Source organism: Falco cherrug, chromosome 9 (genome assembly GCF_023634085.1).
Source record: "Falco cherrug isolate bFalChe1 chromosome 9, bFalChe1.pri, whole genome shotgun sequence".
NCBI lineage: Eukaryota > Metazoa > Chordata > Aves > Falconiformes > Falconidae > Falco > Falco cherrug.
Genome location: NC_073705.1, coordinates 6,369,528 through 6,386,934, shown reverse-complemented (window position 1 = coordinate 6,386,934; position 17,407 = coordinate 6,369,528). Strand labels below are relative to the sequence as shown.

The 17,407-nt window shown below is 36.5% G+C and overlaps 1 protein-coding gene across 5 annotated transcripts in view; it reads right to left on the bottom strand.

The window, feature by feature from the left end:
• The window catches only part of DENND1A (DENN domain containing 1A), a 216,845-nt gene that overhangs the window by 45,715 nt on the left and 153,723 nt on the right, over positions 1–17,407 (bottom strand). For all 5 annotated transcript variants that reach the window (XM_027809324.2, XM_027809326.2, XM_027809325.2 and 2 more), the window contains 5 exons: positions 5,518–5,619; positions 4,877–4,964; positions 4,254–4,294; positions 2,483–2,554; positions 1,343–1,399 (listed from right to left, as the gene is read on the bottom strand). In XM_027809324.2, the coding sequence (XP_027665125.2) occupies positions 1,343–1,399; positions 2,483–2,554; positions 4,254–4,294; positions 4,877–4,964; positions 5,518–5,619 (360 nt within the window). The remainder of the gene's footprint in view (positions 1–1,342; positions 1,400–2,482; positions 2,555–4,253; positions 4,295–4,876; positions 4,965–5,517; positions 5,620–17,407) is intronic.

Genomic DNA, 17,407 nt, shown 5'->3' with positions numbered 1-17,407 from the left:
TGTCAAAGAATAGCATACAATTATATTAGCATTTAAAATACATGAAAATAACCTGGTCATTTTACACAGTTCCAAATGCTTTAGAAATGCACACAAGGAGGCCAAACATTTTACTATTCATTAAGGTTATGTCCAGAAGTGAAACACATGGAATTACATAAAAAATTCCATGTACAGGAAAACTGCTTCATGTTTCTAATATTATTCATATTATATCTAAAGTGATGACATATAAAATAGTAAGTGCAATAAAATAAAGTAGTATTAAAAGCATCTGAAGCAACTTTATCTTCCTCAAAAATCTCTAGCAATCTGCTAAAGTATTTAGAGAGCAAACAGCATTCAGATTGTACACACAGTTAATTCCATCAGTTTAATTCCACCCAGCTGCACAATATTCCCTTTATATTAACATTTTGTTGACACATTCAGGTAGATACCTGTTTGTGCCATGTGAATACATTTGCAGTGCTCTCTTAAGATAGAGAATAAATTTACTGAGATAGCACAAATGAAAAAAACCCCAAAACTATTATGCTACAAATTGAATAAAAATTTCTGACTAAGAACTTGAGTTCTATTAGCAAGTTAGCTATCTCGTTTTCCCCAGAGTGTAAAAGCTCTCTTTCATTGAATAAATAGAATAGCTGAAATAAACCTAAGGCAGAGTTAACCATTCATTCATAAGGTATGTATCAATATGACCACACTGGCTTAAAAGGAGCAGTTAGTATTGGAGAACACATTCTTCAAACACAGTTCAGCATTCTTGGAATTGTATCGTTTACAAACAGAGACAGATTTGGAAAACAACAAACAGTTTGAGTCTTTTTTTCTGCAATAATTGGAATTTGAAATGAACACCAACTCTGATTTAATTCCTTTATGCCTAAACTTTGCAGTAGACACTCACGAAACATATAAATCCTCTTCCCAATAACAGACACTACACTATTTTTCCTGACTGATTATTGTAGAAGTAACAACAATTTGCCATCAGCAAAAAGTTCACCGCCATTCCTGTAGGAAAGATCTCCCAGTTCACATAAAGTCCACTTCCACAATGCCCCAGCACAAAGGACAGGAAAGGGACCACTCCAAATAGAACACTCAATTTTCTGGCTTTTGTGGGTTTAAGTCAGAGCCTTTATGTATTTGAAGACAATTTTTTTGTGTCTGTGAATATTTATAATAGTGTGAAAAATCCAGGACAGCTGGTAATGCATTTTGAAGTGTGCTAACAACACTGTATCAAACAGCTTCCTATTGATCACATAATGCTTTTTGTGGCTAAGTAGTTCGTACGTGGTGCTTATACATTTTGAATAAGAACTTCAAGTACCTTTTGCTTCAAGCGGTTTTTCACTTCTTTTATTCCCATTTTTGCATGATCTTTTGCCTGCATGAAAAATTAATTTAAGTTAAAATCCCCTTCTATTTCCAGCAGTGACTAAGCTTGATTTCAGTGCATCAAGATTCACCTTCTCTAGTTACTAAAAATGGTAAGGAAAAGATTGTAACAGGATGCTGAAAACATATTAAAACAAACAGAAAGCTAAAAAAACCCCAACCAAACAAAAACCACCACCACAGACCCCCCAACTTGTTGCAAAAAAATTTTCTTATCTGTTTTGATGCATTAGACATCTTTCATCTTTTTACATTCCACACCATAGGTCTTCCCCTCTAAAAATCTATCTTTGCTAAAATTTAACCATCAATAGCAAGCCTGCAAACTTTCGCCTTGCAGTACTCTGGATGCCAGTTCTATTTAGCACAGCTAATCTCATCCTACTCATCTCTCTGATGCTGGAGAAAAATAGTAAGTTTGAATACTTATCTCAATGCTTTTTGTAGCATTATTTCCTAAAATCAAGCTTAAAAGAAATCCTTGCTTGTTTCTACGTTGTTTCATCTTGCACAATGGAACTGGCAGCCATACACGGTAACACAGTAACATACTAGCTGTTTGTTAACAGAATTGAAAACATTTTCATTTAAAGAATAGCTCAGTAAGTTGGGGTCTAAATAAGCAGGTATAAGAAATCTCTAGGGAAAATTAATTGACATTTAGAAAAGATGGAAACAATTTGGAAAATGAGAGGATTCCCTTATTTCGATGAAGCTGCAAGCAGAGAAACCTGAGGTAACAATGACTTCCAACAGAGTAATGATGAGATGGTAGAGCTGCTTAGCAGAGCATATAGGCACTGTTTCCCAGAAATAGTTCTATATAATAAATAGAATTTATCATCTATACTTTCAAAAGAAATCACAAGTTTCCCTTGTCCTTTGCACTTCAATTATGTTTAAATTTCAAAATGACTTTTCCACTTAAATTTGAAATTTAGATGAATGCATATTTTAAGTAATTTCACAAGACCAATAAAAATGAATATAAGTCTTGAGTTTCATTTGAAAGGTTAAAACAGAATCGTAATTAGACTCTTATCTCAGTAGTAAGCCAGTACTTGATACTCACAAACTTGTAGACAGTCTTCATGGCAGGGTTAGCCTTGGTCTTTACTGTATTTAAAATGGCTCCACTTCCTTTCTGTAATTACAGTAACAATAGAATAAATTTTATCAAAGCTCTTTAAAGCAAACAGCAATCTAAAATCCATCATTATTAACTTAAAATAACAAAGCATTAACTATGCTTATTAGCAGAGCTGAGTATTAAAACGGTAAATTTAAAGAAAAAGAACACAAGTAAAAATGTATTAAATCTTTCTCTGATTTTCCAGAGGAACCACACCCAACTCTGATTAATACCGTAGTTTTCAAAGGAAAAATGTAAAACAGTGTTCTATGACTGCTCCACTCACCATCAAGGCTGCCCTGTACATTGCATTAAAATCCTAAATAAGTTTAAGACAAAAGTATCCTAACAAAAACTCAAAGTACTGGGGCAGAAAATTCTGTTTCAGGAAAGCCTGTACATTCAATCTGAAGAAGTAAAAATCTTTTATTTTCCTTTTCATGATCCCATAAAACTACTTAAAAGCATGCTGCCTTTTTAAAGATCTAAGTACTTGATAAAGGGATAAATTGAGGGAAAATGAAATTAACTACATTCATAAACATTAATTCTAGAAAAGCTGAATTGCATGTGGTGAACATAGTAAGAGTCATAAAACAATAGTAAGTCAGACAGAATAAACTGTTAGTCTGGTTGGTATTTAATACAACACACAACATTGACTATTGCTGTACAGTGCCTTATTTCATAAATACAGGATATGGGTAAAATCCAAGGAATTAAACCTCAGATAATTTTCTGTTTTCTTATTTCAGTGCAAAATTTATTTCCAGAGACCAGACACAATCAGATGCAAACAGTTTTAAGATTTACTACTTCTGTTACAACATAACAATTAAAAAAAATTATAAACTGTTGAATTTAATTACATGTATTTTTATATTCACTCAGCCGTTCCCTTTCCTCATAATTTTAAATTTACTTGCCACCCTACATATTTATATATATTTATGTACATATATTTACCTACATGATGGGATTTTTTAAATTACTGTTATAAAATATGTTTAATTCAATATTATCAAGATAATACTGAGCACAGCATTTTGTGTAAGGAATATAATTGCATTCATAACCAGGACAGTAGGCAAATAGAATGCTGCAAAAAATTCTGTGAGAAAACAATTCAATCCTTCCTACTGACTCATACCCATAAAGCAGAAATATTTTACTTTTCAATACATTTCATGTATCAAAAGAGACTTCTAAAATCAGTTATTATTCTAAAATAATATTATAAATATATTCTAAAATAATAACACATTAAAAATCTAAATACTTTTAGAGAATAATTTATGCAACTACAGCACTAAACCAAAGAGATTGCACTTCACACCATTTAGCTTTATAAAGAGCTTTTTGGTGTGGCAATGTTCCCTTGTCTTTCCTCTTCTATTAAAAGGAAAGAAAACCCAAATTATTTGCTAAAATGACAATAATTTGTTTCCATCTGTCTCCAAGATATTAAAAGTGGGATTCAAAAACTTGAGAAATCCTATAGTAATTTTTAAGTGGTTTTTTTTTCTTCTATTCTTTCCTTCCTCTGAAGAGTGCATTAGTTTCTCACAACTAAACTCAAGTCGGTCACAGCTAAACACTGCAGCAAACAACGTTAGCCTTGTTCATGAGGACAGAGGTTAACAGCCATACAGCACTGTAAAATGGTCCAGTAAGAATCAGAATGTTTGTTGGAAGAATATTGTGTTCTTACCCTTACTGTAGAGAGCCACTGGTGGTACAGTTTGTCACTACCTAGAGAGAATCACAAAAACCAAACCGTAACTCTACCGAATAGAAAACAAGTTAGAAATGTGAAGTGTTAGCACTCAGCGGTTCTAGGAGCATGAACAGCACAGGAACAGAACAGAACAATCATTCTCTTCCTTGAATGGAAACACAACAAAAAACTGACAAGATATCTACAATTTTTCTTTTACTTGCTAGGAGACATCTGTATTTTATCTGGGTTGACTTTCAGACATTTAAGAACACTGAGATTTTTTTTTTGTAAGATCGTTAAAAGAAATTTGAGGTGGTTCTGGGTAAAGTCAAGGTTTTTCAGTATCCTCCATTGCAAGGACTCTGAGTTGTACTTTAGCCTTGTGGTAAAGCTGAGGTTTTGTAAACCTGAACAGACTTAATTCAAACTACAACACATTATTCAAAGTTCTTGACAGATGAAAGAACAAACATTCAAGACACTTCAGCTTACGGGTATCATTGAGCCTCAGTTATTTAAGTGAATAACCACAACAACCCATTACATCATGATGGCCCACAAACAGTAGGTCAAGAAGAGTGTCTGAAATTACTTTAAAATACTATATTCCTTACCTGCATATTCTCCCATATTTATCTCTTCTTCAAAAACATCACTGAAGCCCTCACCAGAGTTAAGGAGATCCAGACGGCCATCAATGAACTACATCAATGTTAAAAGACAGCATAAACAAATCAAGCATCCCATCCTTCATCTTTTCAGAAAGACTTTATTCTGCATTTTCTAGAATAACCTCAATGTTCTTATCAGGAAGGAACTCTAAATAGAACAAATACACAACCAAAACTGGCAAAACGTTTACCAATGCAAAGAAGTATGCTGCTTCACTAAAAAAACCAGCATTCACATGTTTTGTTTATACATACATGTCTTCAGCTTCCCTGAAGCCGTAATATCATGTTTAACAGTAATATGCTTTCTGTATGAAGTTTACAGCAGGTATATTTGGTCTAGGTATGCTCAGATCAAAACTGAGCACAGAGACACTAGGGGAAAAAACATACACCTCTTAAAATACAGAAATACTTAATCACCTGGATCTGAGAAAATCCAGCAAGCAGGAATTAAGGTGCTGCACTACATGAATTTTCCTCATTATGTGGCTGACAGATCAAGGATTATAGAAACAGTCCTCAAAAAACCCAATTGTATTGTTAAGGAATCTGCTTCTACATTAGAGCAATTAAGCCAGTACCTGTTTAAAGAGCTGGAGCTGAATGGCATTCTGAAGAAACTGCCTCATGACAGCAGAACGATGGGACACAAATGTTTCTTCACAAAAAGTGATGGGTTCACCCTGTAGAGTTCAAAGCATTAAACACTGAAAAAGCTTTGTCTGAATCCATTTGAATCCCCTGTCTCCATTTTATCTACTTCCCTTCCAAAAGAAATAGATAAACACAGTAGGCCTTACACAACATTGAATAAACTGTAGTTTATTTCCAGGTTTCAATCATTTGAGTGAGAAACAGGCTGGAAACTGGCAAATTGTGTATCATCAAAGTAAAACACATTTGCTTCATGCACATTTTGCTAATGCTGGTGAAACAACTTTCATCATCCAGAAAGGTAATTTTACTTAACGTCCCCCAAAATACGACAGTCATCTGAATTTTGTATATTCTGCTTCTCTGCCTCAGCAGACCTAGCCAGTTAACCTGCACAAATGAGTTAGGAATGTCTACTGTGTCCTCTCCACAGTTCAGGAAGATTAGACTTTTATGTACTGAATGAGTGAAATTTCCTTTTTTCACAACCTTGTTGGCAAGAGACAGAAATTGTTTTGCAGCTCTACTTTTATCTTATTTTAATGAGTTATGTTAATGCTGAAGTCTGCTGTGCATCTGCCATAAGGGCACAATTTCCTCCACACTTAAATCTACAAATACTCAATGTAGCAAGGAAATATATTTATTGAATTAAAAACAAGAAAGTAAAAAAGAATGATAAAATTATACTGATGTATAATTAATATGGAGGCTTTTTCATACTCATACTAAAATATATTTGGACTCTTCATCTGTTGAGTGTTCAAAATCAATATTAGATAGCAAAAAAACCTTGAAACACCCCTTTGAAAAGGGTGGTATCACTCCATCTCTGAGAGCTTTTTATATCAGCAATCTTGTTTTCCTTGGCTGTGTAAAGTCAGGATAACAGTGCCGCTAAAATGGCTGTGCTCAAAAACCCGCCATGCCACAGCATTGCTTGGGCATACTGGTTTTTCCCCACCAATTTATGCTGGAAGCCACCATGTGACCCCAGGACTTCTAATGCCTAATCCACATTAAAAGGATACTAAATCCTCAAAACTATGTTGTGCAAACTGTGATGACATTCACACTTCTTAAGATGCGGAGGTTTTTCCCTGAGTTCACAGTCCATCAGGCTTACCCACTGCTACATTCCCTGCGGAGGCATGGTGCTACCCCAGAGCCTGTCAACCCGACAGCTGATGTTCACTGCCGACTGCCTGTCCTTGGACATAACTGACCTCACCATTGTAACTACAGGGTGCAAACAGTTATATTGGGTTTTAATGTAATTTATGAGGAAAGTGAAGGAAATATTTGGCATCAAATAATCAGACCGCAGCAATAAATTTTTTCCTGGTCCCCAATGAACTGAACAACCAGAATCGCCGCGATGATACACCATGTACTTCACCTCTAACCCAGCAGCCAACAAGTGCCAGATGTCACAGATTGTTCTTAACAAGAGGAAAAGGATCAATTGCAAGTGACTGTCTAAGCACAGGATGGGTGCCTTTCCGAGAGGGAAGAAGTCACTCTTTAGGATAGTTTCTGTCACCCTTTCCTTTGGCCAAGGAATTTCCATGGGTTTGGAAAAGAAAGCAGGTCTCTTTATGTGACAACTACAGTTTTAGGATGATTAATTTTAAAGAGAATAACCTGTCTTTGATTTATTCTAGCAGATATTTCAAGGAAAAACAAAATCACTACAGTCTTTCTGGGCAAGAAGCATGAATGTGAAAAAACACTTCCCACCCACCCCCACTCCCCCCACCTCCCCCACCCCTGTTCCCTATGGCTTTGTTCTCATCAGGATAAAGAAATAAAACACTTCGTTTCAAAGCATCAAAGGAAAAATGTTTGGAAAAACAGGTCTGGTTGGCATGTGCCTGGTATATAAGACACTGGTGAGTCACTATGACACAATGACTACTGCCATGACAAAGGTTCTGTCTCAAAAATCAAGGTATGTACTGCTTGAAAGGTTGTCATACATTTAAATGACTAACAGCTGATCATGCACTTGTGTTAGCAGATGGCAGAAAGGGACAGAACTTCTGCATGACATGGAAGTGTCAAAACAAGACTTCGAGCAAGAGGTAACTTGGCAAACAGAAAAAGCCATTAGTTGATCTTGAGATGGGATTGATAATTTAGACTAATATATGCTCCTCCAGCAAGAACTTAATATATTATATTCAGTTATTGATATCCCACTTAAGACTTGTTTAAACTCTCTCAGCTACCATGAAGGAAAAGTCAGGATACTACAGAGCACTACAATTAGTAAAAGAAAATCTTAGGAGATTGCAAATGCATCTATTACTACAGAAATGTAGTGACAGACACTTCCCAAGCAGGGCGCAGGCAACTGTAAAACAAACAACAGGATGCAAGGTCTACTGGGCCAGTATGAAAAAGGATTTCCCATCAAATTCAGCTACCAGAATGTACCAAAGGATGCCTCAAAAGTAGTTGTCTGACATAGATACAGTCTGCAGTGTGAAAAGAGCTGGGAGGAACACATGAATCTACACTTTGTCCATGATCAGAGTTTCACCAGAGGAAGGTTTAGCTTTCATGTAATCCTCACTAACAAAACACTTTAAAGCAAACAAGCAACCCTTCCTATAAGCTACAGGAACCCCAAACTTATCCCATGGCCAGAGAAGAGTATGATCACTGTGGAAAGAACTACACCCAGCCAGTCAGAAGCTTCCTCTACTCCACTGTACACGCAGCCCATGGCACCAGCGTCTCTTACAGCCGAGCCATGTACCATTCCTACAGACACACATATTGCAGTTGGGGGAGCCCTGTATTATTATAGCGTTAACACACTTCCTTCCCCAATGTACTAACGATTGAGTTTGTTCATTAGGTTGATTAGACCTTTTGACTTCTTAAGAGACAATTCAGGTTCAACTGCTGCTAGATGACAGGGAAAACTTTAATCATCTAGGTCAAGCGTGAGCTTTTCAGCTTAGAATGCATTAGTACCTTCCATCCTCCATGACCTCCAGAAGGGTGAACACACTGTTGCTAACCCCCATCCACAGCTTCATTACAAAAAGACAAGCTAGACAGCAAGATCATTTTCTTGACAGAGTTAGTTAACTGTAAATTATAAAGCTAATCAGTTCTTCGTTTACTGGCAGATGACATTATACATGAGGGGACATGTTAAGAACTACCAATACTTTGTGAAATGAATGGTCTTGCTCACATGTAAAACAATTACAATAACTTGTCCCAATAAACCCCATCAACTCCTAAACTTGCTGTTTCCAATTAAAATTCAGGCCTTCATTCGTCAACACCTTAAATATCCATTATTCCCCTCTCCAACTATAAACGCCTAACAGCAGCTAAGATAAGGCATTGCAAATGCCCTAAATGTGTGCAAAATATAACTCTATGAGGAATCTGCTTTAATCTGTAATATTAGATAATTCACATATATTTCAAGATTGGATCATAAAATTCTTTTTAATACAAAACCATACACATTTCAAAGATATTTAATCTGCAATCTTAACACAAGAGAAATAACTGCAAAATATAAGACTCAGACTTAAGACTTGCAGATGCACTGAAAAAATAGGTGCCTTTTCTTTATGCCTTTGCAAATCTCCCTTTATATGAATATTTTATATTCACATGGCATAATGAAGTTCATCAGGGCAGTGCTGCTATCTCCTGACCCCTTAAAAAGCTGAAAAGTTCCAGCCCACATCTGATCTGTTGCTGGCCCTATTTTTAAATTGGAATTCTGTTACATTCTAAAATAATGTTTAAAACTGCTTAAGGCAGCAAGTGAAAAACGAAAGGAGCCTAGGACTTACTTCAGACTGTTGCAGTTTCATGAAACCTGCTGTTAAATTTTAAGAAGCCATAATGCAAATTGAAAGATAAAGCCCAATTTTGATTAGCTACACCATAGAAAAAACTCACCATGATCCCCCACCTTTCAGGGAAATCACTTTTCCTCAGAAAGGAAAACTTTCTTTCAGAAGAGCATACAGGACCTTCTGCAGACAGTTATTGTCAGTGAGAGAAGTATTGTATCTGAATTGTCCAACTTACCACACTTGCAGGCAGGCTAGCTAACTGGTTATGGCAATAACTTTCACAGTGAATATAAAGGACTAAAAATACACAGGACAAAAGACAGCACAGATTAGACAAGTACTTAGAGGAAGGGACAGAGGCAAACACAAATGATAATTCTGGGAGGAGACATAGATGCTAAGAACTCACTTCAGTCTAACTATTCCCACTCCTGCAAGAGGTAAGACACCAAAGCCTGCATCTGGATAATGGGGCTTTAAAGCCAGCATGTGACTGCTGGAGAAAACATCAAGATAATAAAGACAGGGTTCAAATTAGGTCAACAGTGAGAGTCTCTTGCACAAGCAAAAATTTCACAAAACTTGATTCTAAAGGGGGGGAAACCCCAAACAAAACCCCACAACCAACAGAAAAAAACCACACCAAAAAAACGCAAGAACCCAAGTGTGAAGATTTTGTTGAGACAACCCTAAAAGTTATGCCATGGAAGATATATGTAATCTCTTCTTCTCTTCTGCATTATCATGGTCAGCATGTGGTGCAGGGTAATGAATTTTGTGCTGCTCTGTGCATGCCTTTAAACCATGTAAGGTGCTCTTTCAAAGCCTCTCTAATAAATACACAAGCCATTAGAGCTGCTCTGTAAACCAGCCACGAAATGAAAAAATGTGGGTGGAATTTAAAGGTGCAGAATGAGACGACAATCTGACAGTCCACAAGCTGTAAGTCTACTGTCAGTACACTATGCAGCAAACCCCCAAATATACAGTAAGAACGACATGCAAGAGATTTATATATCACAGCTTTATTACTACCTAGATCTTGCAAATAACCACATCTTTTACTAAAATTGGTTATGTTGCAAATGACAAAGTAAAGCCTGTAGGGATATTCTAGGAATCATCATCCTTAATTCCATCCAGGATTATAATGAAACTAAGATAGGAGAATGATCCTACTGATCTGGATATATACGTCAATGTCAAATACAACAGCAACCAAAGGCAAGCAACTGCTCTGCAGACCTTTCAAGAATCGTGATTACAATGTCAAGGAAAAATTAGCTCATCACAGCTGAAGAAGGATCATCAGTCAGCCAGCAGGATTCCATAAAGAAAACCTGAAATTGGTGACAGACACCTGATAGGATATTGGCTCATTCAGCTTGCAATTGCAACGACAAATAACCTCTCCATAACTAGTACATACGTTCAGCGCAAGAAAGCTCTTTGCATCTGCCTCAGTCATAATGGAATCAAGAAAGCATAGATCAAATACTCTGCATTAAGCAAATGATACCATAGCTTTATTAGCATTTCAAGATGCAGCTCAGGAACAAAGAAATCATGTGCTCAGAGATTTGACCACACTTCTAAAGAAAACTACATTAAGACACTGTTCAGAAAGAGACTACCAGTTCTGATAAATTATTATTGCTAAGTGTGATCTTGAAAAGCATTTTAAAACCATGTATTTACCAACACAGAGTGTACTGTCCAAACACTTACTGTCTCACGTAAATGCCCATTTCCATTACCAGTCCAATTTCAGAGTTTTTTTCATGTTCCTCACTAGGGTGTACCCTAGTCTAACTCTGGCAGACATACATCAAGAGTGAATACCCCTACCGTGTTTTTTTTTTAAAAAGATAGATTTATAGCATCTATACTTTTAATAAATACTTTTAATAAGATTCACAGTATCAAACAAAATGGGCCATTTCTCTAAATTCTTAACCCTTGCAATTTCTGGTGAATTGTTATTTCTGACAGCTGTCATTCTGCACGTGATCTGATAACTCCTGTAATAAGTTGTAATATCACCACTGAAGAATAAATAAAAGGCAAAAAGATGATTGTAAGTCAGTCAAATCACTGACATCAATCAAATCAATCACACCAATATTCCCTTCAAAATTTCATGTATCAAAACTTAGATTATACCTGTGCTGTGGATTGTGCGTATATGCACATCCAGCAAGCTGGATTCAGCTACACAGGCATTACCCTTACAGGAGCTTGGGAGCTTGCTTTCACAAAATGTTCCTTGACAGACAAATCACACAAGGCGAGACTGACATATTCTGCACTGCACAAAATAACTTAAACAACGTGCTTCCCCAAACTCCTAACTTGGAGTCACTAACTAGTCACAGAAGTGTTTTTCTGATTGTACTACAAAGAAGTAGCACACACCTCGCACTACCAGAGAAAAACCAGGAAAAGCTTGCAAAACTGTAGAGCTGTTTGTGGTTACTGGCCATAACCCAGTTTTGTCATGTAGATATTGGAAGTTAATAGATTTAAAATTTTCACCTTGTAAGCATTCCCAAAATTCTTAGGTAATTCCCTTCATAAAACTAGATAGCAATTGGATCTCTGAGTTAGTCTGCAGAGAAAAAAGCAGACACACATCAACAAATACATCCTTGACCAAAACCCAAATAAACAAGCAAGCATCCTCAGAAAGGACAAATACTGTTTCCTATAACCACTGAAGCTATCGTTAATATTTACCAGCAGGCTGCCAACTAGGATAAAGCAATTTAAACACAGAACTCAACTTGACATGTGAAATTATAATCTGCATATAATAAAGACTTCATCAAAAATTTTTTTAACACTGTAATTATAACTCTGTGGCCTGTGCTCCTTTTAGAACCCTAGTAATACATGTACTATTATAACACAATGCGTTATTAAGCTGTAATCAATTCTACAACATCAAAAATGCCTTCAGATCAAAAAACTTTAGGCGCATTAAAATTACTATGAAATTTTTTTAGGGAAAAAATAGAATAAGATTTATTTCCATTAAAATATTGTAGGAAAACCAGCTCAGATACAGAGAGATTAAGTGAAAGTTCAACACCACCCCTTTACACATTTCAGATGGTAATACCCAACACCATTGCAGGATCTGACAAACTTTGCACAAAAAGACCTTCAAACAAAAGATGAAACTAATGAAAAACGTGTAACTGGAGAAAAATTACATCACATAGCCATGTTTTTGCTTTTCCTTTCAAACCCTTTTAGTTTATTAGGATACCTGGCATTTTCACGCTAGACCAAGTAAAATGACACATAGTCATATTCACAAATAATGAAACTACTTTACTGTAATAGAGCAAGCCATCTTTCAAAGTGTTTATATGGCTAATTCAAGCCACTGCCTGCCCTGATTTCTGAATCACCTGCATCAGCCAGCCGTTTCCCATCCCTAAGCAACTGATACAGCCTCGTGTCTCTCGAACTCACACAACAAACCTGGAAGATAAAGTGCAAAGAAGCCAGCAAGAAAGCATTTAGGGCTGGGGAAAAAAAGAAAAAAAAGGGGGAAAAAAATAATCACTATTTCACAGATCAAGAATAGAGGCATGAAAATAATAAGTAACTTGTACACGGTCACAAAAGTCTCTGGCAGAGCCAGGGAAAAGAACCGAAATTTCTTTAATCCCTGTTCAGTACCTTAAATACAAGGCTATTCTTCCTCTTCCTACTTGATATTGTGTCAATGCATGAGTGTAGGTGTTGAAAGACTAACAAAAGAAAAGTAATAGTATGGTATTACGAGCTGAGAAACCTAATCTTTATCAGATACAGCAAATCTCTATGATGCTGCCTGCACTAGGAACTCTCTCTTTGTCCTGAATATGCTTTAAATTACTGGTATAATGTGTACTGTATATTGTTCCACTCTTATATTTATTCCACAAAAACCCCTGTGGCCTGCATGTGATTTTATCATTAGCTGGCAAGGTAATTTCAGGGCCTAGTTCTGCAATCATTCCATGAGCAATACTCCCATTGAAGCTGGTATGTTCTGCATGCAAAGCAGCTACCAATTCAGGTTCCCTATAATAAAAAGGCCTTTTGCTACTTTAACTATTGTGGAACGTTAGTGACAATACAAAAAAGGAGAAAAATTACAGTGCAATTCTTTATACAAGTTATTTTATACTATGATAAAATATAAAAAGTGTGCTTGGAAACAGAATCTACACAAAGTATTTTGTATGAGAAAAATGACAAGCTTTTTTTTTGTTGTTTGTTTCATTTATTAAAACTCAATAGAATACAAAGTATTTTGTTAAAATAAAGATCTCTGCAAAACCGACAAATGACTGGCCAAGATTTAGAAATGACCAATATGCCTAAAGGTCACAAATGTTAATATTTTGCTTTCTTTTGGTTTCTTAGATACATGTAAAAAGCCAAGCCTCACCCAAATCAATGAACCTTCCAGGATTCACCCAAGGAAAAATGCTGGAAATATGTTTTTGTGCAGGATGTATACAACTGCTCTGTATGATGATCCTCAAAACAGCTATTTTCAAGGCTAAAATATTTTAATATTTAGATGCTAATATAGATGCAGAAGGAGAATAAACTGTCTTCAACTTCACTAAAACAACCTGAGAGAAGCTTTAGTCATAAAGGTAGGTCATAAAATCCTATTCTCTTTGCTAAAAGTAGCACATCCCCTGTCTCTCTAAATAAAATGTGTATAATGGAATTACACTTTAAATTTTCACAGAGTTAGAGACATCTAGTCTCTAGTAGATATACTAATGCACAAGATGTAAGATAACATGATATACAATGCCCCTCCTTCATAGAATATCTGACAAAGTAAATGCCATTACTATAATAGAATGCACTGTAGTTCAATTTGTCGTATTACACCACTTGATATTTTATTGCGGAAACCTCAACTATTGCCATGAAAAAACACAGCTAGAAAAGAAGTCACATCCCCTGAGAGAGGTAATCAAAGGCACTGGATAGTAACACTGGAAAAAGGTTTAATTCCTTTCTGTTCAGGTCACATAATGGTCTATGGGGAAACCTAAGTGGTCAGTAATTAATATATAAATGCACACACACATATGCTTGCTATGGTTAATTTATCATATATGTAACATCGTAAATCAATGAATTATGTCACTAGACTCTTAAAGATGCAACAGCATCCATTCCTGGGAAGAACTGGAACTAGCGACACCAAAGACCCCTGCCTCTATAACGCTCCTTACAGAGCATTAGTATGTTACATGTCTGCCCAAACAACTTCCAGGAAAGAACTCAGAAACCAAGTCCACAACTGCTCAAGATGTTTCTCTTTACAGGTGGAAAAAAGCAAAGTAAAGCATTTCCCTTTTAAAATAAATAAGAGCTCTTAATTCACCTTTTGCCATTTATTCACTCTGCTTGTCAGAAAGCAGCTCAGATTTTACTGCGTGAGAGGGCAAGACACAGATAGAACCACAAAAACTGTGCTACTTTTCAATTACTTTTAACATAGCTCCTCAATCATTGGCACTAAATGAAGCCCCTTCCCCCATCTCACAATAGGTTGAGGATCCTGCCATGTTAGAAAACATAATTTTTTATGTTAGGTTTGATTTTATTTTGGCAGGCTCTCTTCTACATCACCTCACTTCTTGCAGTTTTTGGTCAAACCCTTTAAGGGGAGGGGAGGGAGAGAGAAGACATCCCGCCTCTGAGAGACTGAGAATGCTGTGTCTTGCAAGCATTTATTTCAAGGCATGTAATCTGTCTCAGTTCCCCAAATCCTTCCTGGTATATTCATTTAAAAAAAGTTGCATCCAGTATGAGGTTGAAAAACGAGCAGATTTTTTTTCTTTCACCACTTCCCCCGCAGGTTTTGCTCAATCCATGATGAAGTAACCGGAGGGAATTTGTTCTGCATTCCTGCAACCCTACAGCTCTCACACACTGAAGCTGGGCTCTGCAGCAAGTGTAATTATTTAGTGTTTGGCCGCATGACTCCTCCCAACTCCCATTGTATCAGCTACACATTTTTGACATGGAAACCATGCAAAATTTCTGAACTCTTTTGTGAGGGGGGAAGAATGCCATCTAATTAGACCACATGTGCAGAGAAGCATCTGGCTCAGAGCACAGCAGTTTGCACAGTTCCTTGAGTTGTCGTGGAGACAAGCACATGACCTGCTCAGCGCTGAAACTCTGGGGCACGGATCCAGATGCACTTCTAACACATTCTGACAGAGAGCAGATGGGCAGATATTTGCTGGGCCAAAAATGCCAACTCTACTCCCCTCCAGACCCACATGCCCTCAATGATAATTTTTATCTTGTAAAAGTCCTTCTCATCTGCCCTGGGACCTCAGGCTTTCTCACCTAGGAAACAGAACTAAACCTGCCAAGATTTCAGTCGGAAGAGTCCACAAACTTCAATCCCATTTACACAATAGGTGTAAGGAGTACTAACAATTGACAAAACATTATCCAAATATTTGAAAAATCACTCATTTTGATGCTTCGTTTTGGCATTCAATTCAAATAGCATTCATGGAAAAAGGCACATGAATTTCTGTGATTCACATGGTGCATTATTACTACTTCTCGTCTGGTGAGGTTTGATGCTGTTTCAATTATTAATAAAGTAAAACAAACGTTGCTCTACATGTTCATAATAATTGCTCATAATGATGCCTATGACTGCGGTGACTTCACAGCTTTGAGATCCTATTTTCGGTTTCTTAATATCCTTTCAACTGTATGAATACATGTTTTCTGTTCTAGATTCCTTTTTAACTTTAATGCTTTAGTTCAAATTAGCTTGGCATTCTGCTAAGAACATCTTCAAGGGAAACAAAGTTGACTAAAATATAAGAGTCTCCCAACTTTGGCTGAAAAGCCTTAATACTGCACAAGCACTGAATATGCCTTCTAGCAGGCACATGATCTTCTATCCATTTTATAAGATGACTTTCCAGGAAAAAATAATTCCTCTGCTCAAACTCCCTCAGAAAGACCCACAACTTATGACTACAGTTGCCTGCAGACTGGGCATCTTATAGCCCAAGATTTTCTCTGTGATTGCTTCACCTGCTGCAATGGAAGGCCAGCAGCCAAGAAAGCCAGGCAAACAAACATGAAACAGCACCAGAAAACACCCTCCGCCTGCTTGTGTCATCTTCAAGAAAGCTGACTGCTCCGCAGGGCTGGACTACATACTTCCCAGTGCCCCAGAGCACCTACATCACAGATGCTAGCTATTACCACATAGGCACTTCCTGCTGAAAAGTCAAGAAAGCTGGTTAGGGTGGAAAAAGTTACTAAATAACCAACAAAGTACCTGCACTGCAAAATTAGCATTTTGAACTTTCCCTGTTAAAAACTAGAATAAGCACTGACTTGAGCTGCCTTCTGAGCTCATTTGATAAATGCACATACACGTCTGCTCTTCATAGGCATAATTGCTTTGACCCAAGCACACACAAAAACTTTACATAACTATTCTAGCTTTAAAACAAATAAATAATAAACCAAACACAATGTTATCAAATCTCAAGAAATTTAAACACTAGAATGTAGCAGATATTTGCCAATAATTGCTATGGCTAAGAATCACACCAGAACACCTCATTAGCTCAGTTATTGTCTGCTGCATTGATTACTACATGTGTATTTTTCCCATATTTTAATTTTAAATGTACAAAATTACATTGCTCCAAATGTAAAAGTTGTTCATTTAAAGAATGAAACTTGCCTAATGGTGTTCTTAATTCTGCTAATTCAATATTTGACATTCAACAGCAATTCAATGTCATTTTTTAAGGTTAAACAAAATACTCTGGAACCATTTTTGTCCTCTACCAAAGAAAACCAACCAAACAACACACACATCTATTAAGCACAAAATTTCTGACTGCTTAGATTTATACCCTATATAAATACTTTCCAAAGCTTAAAAACCATACCTAAGGTG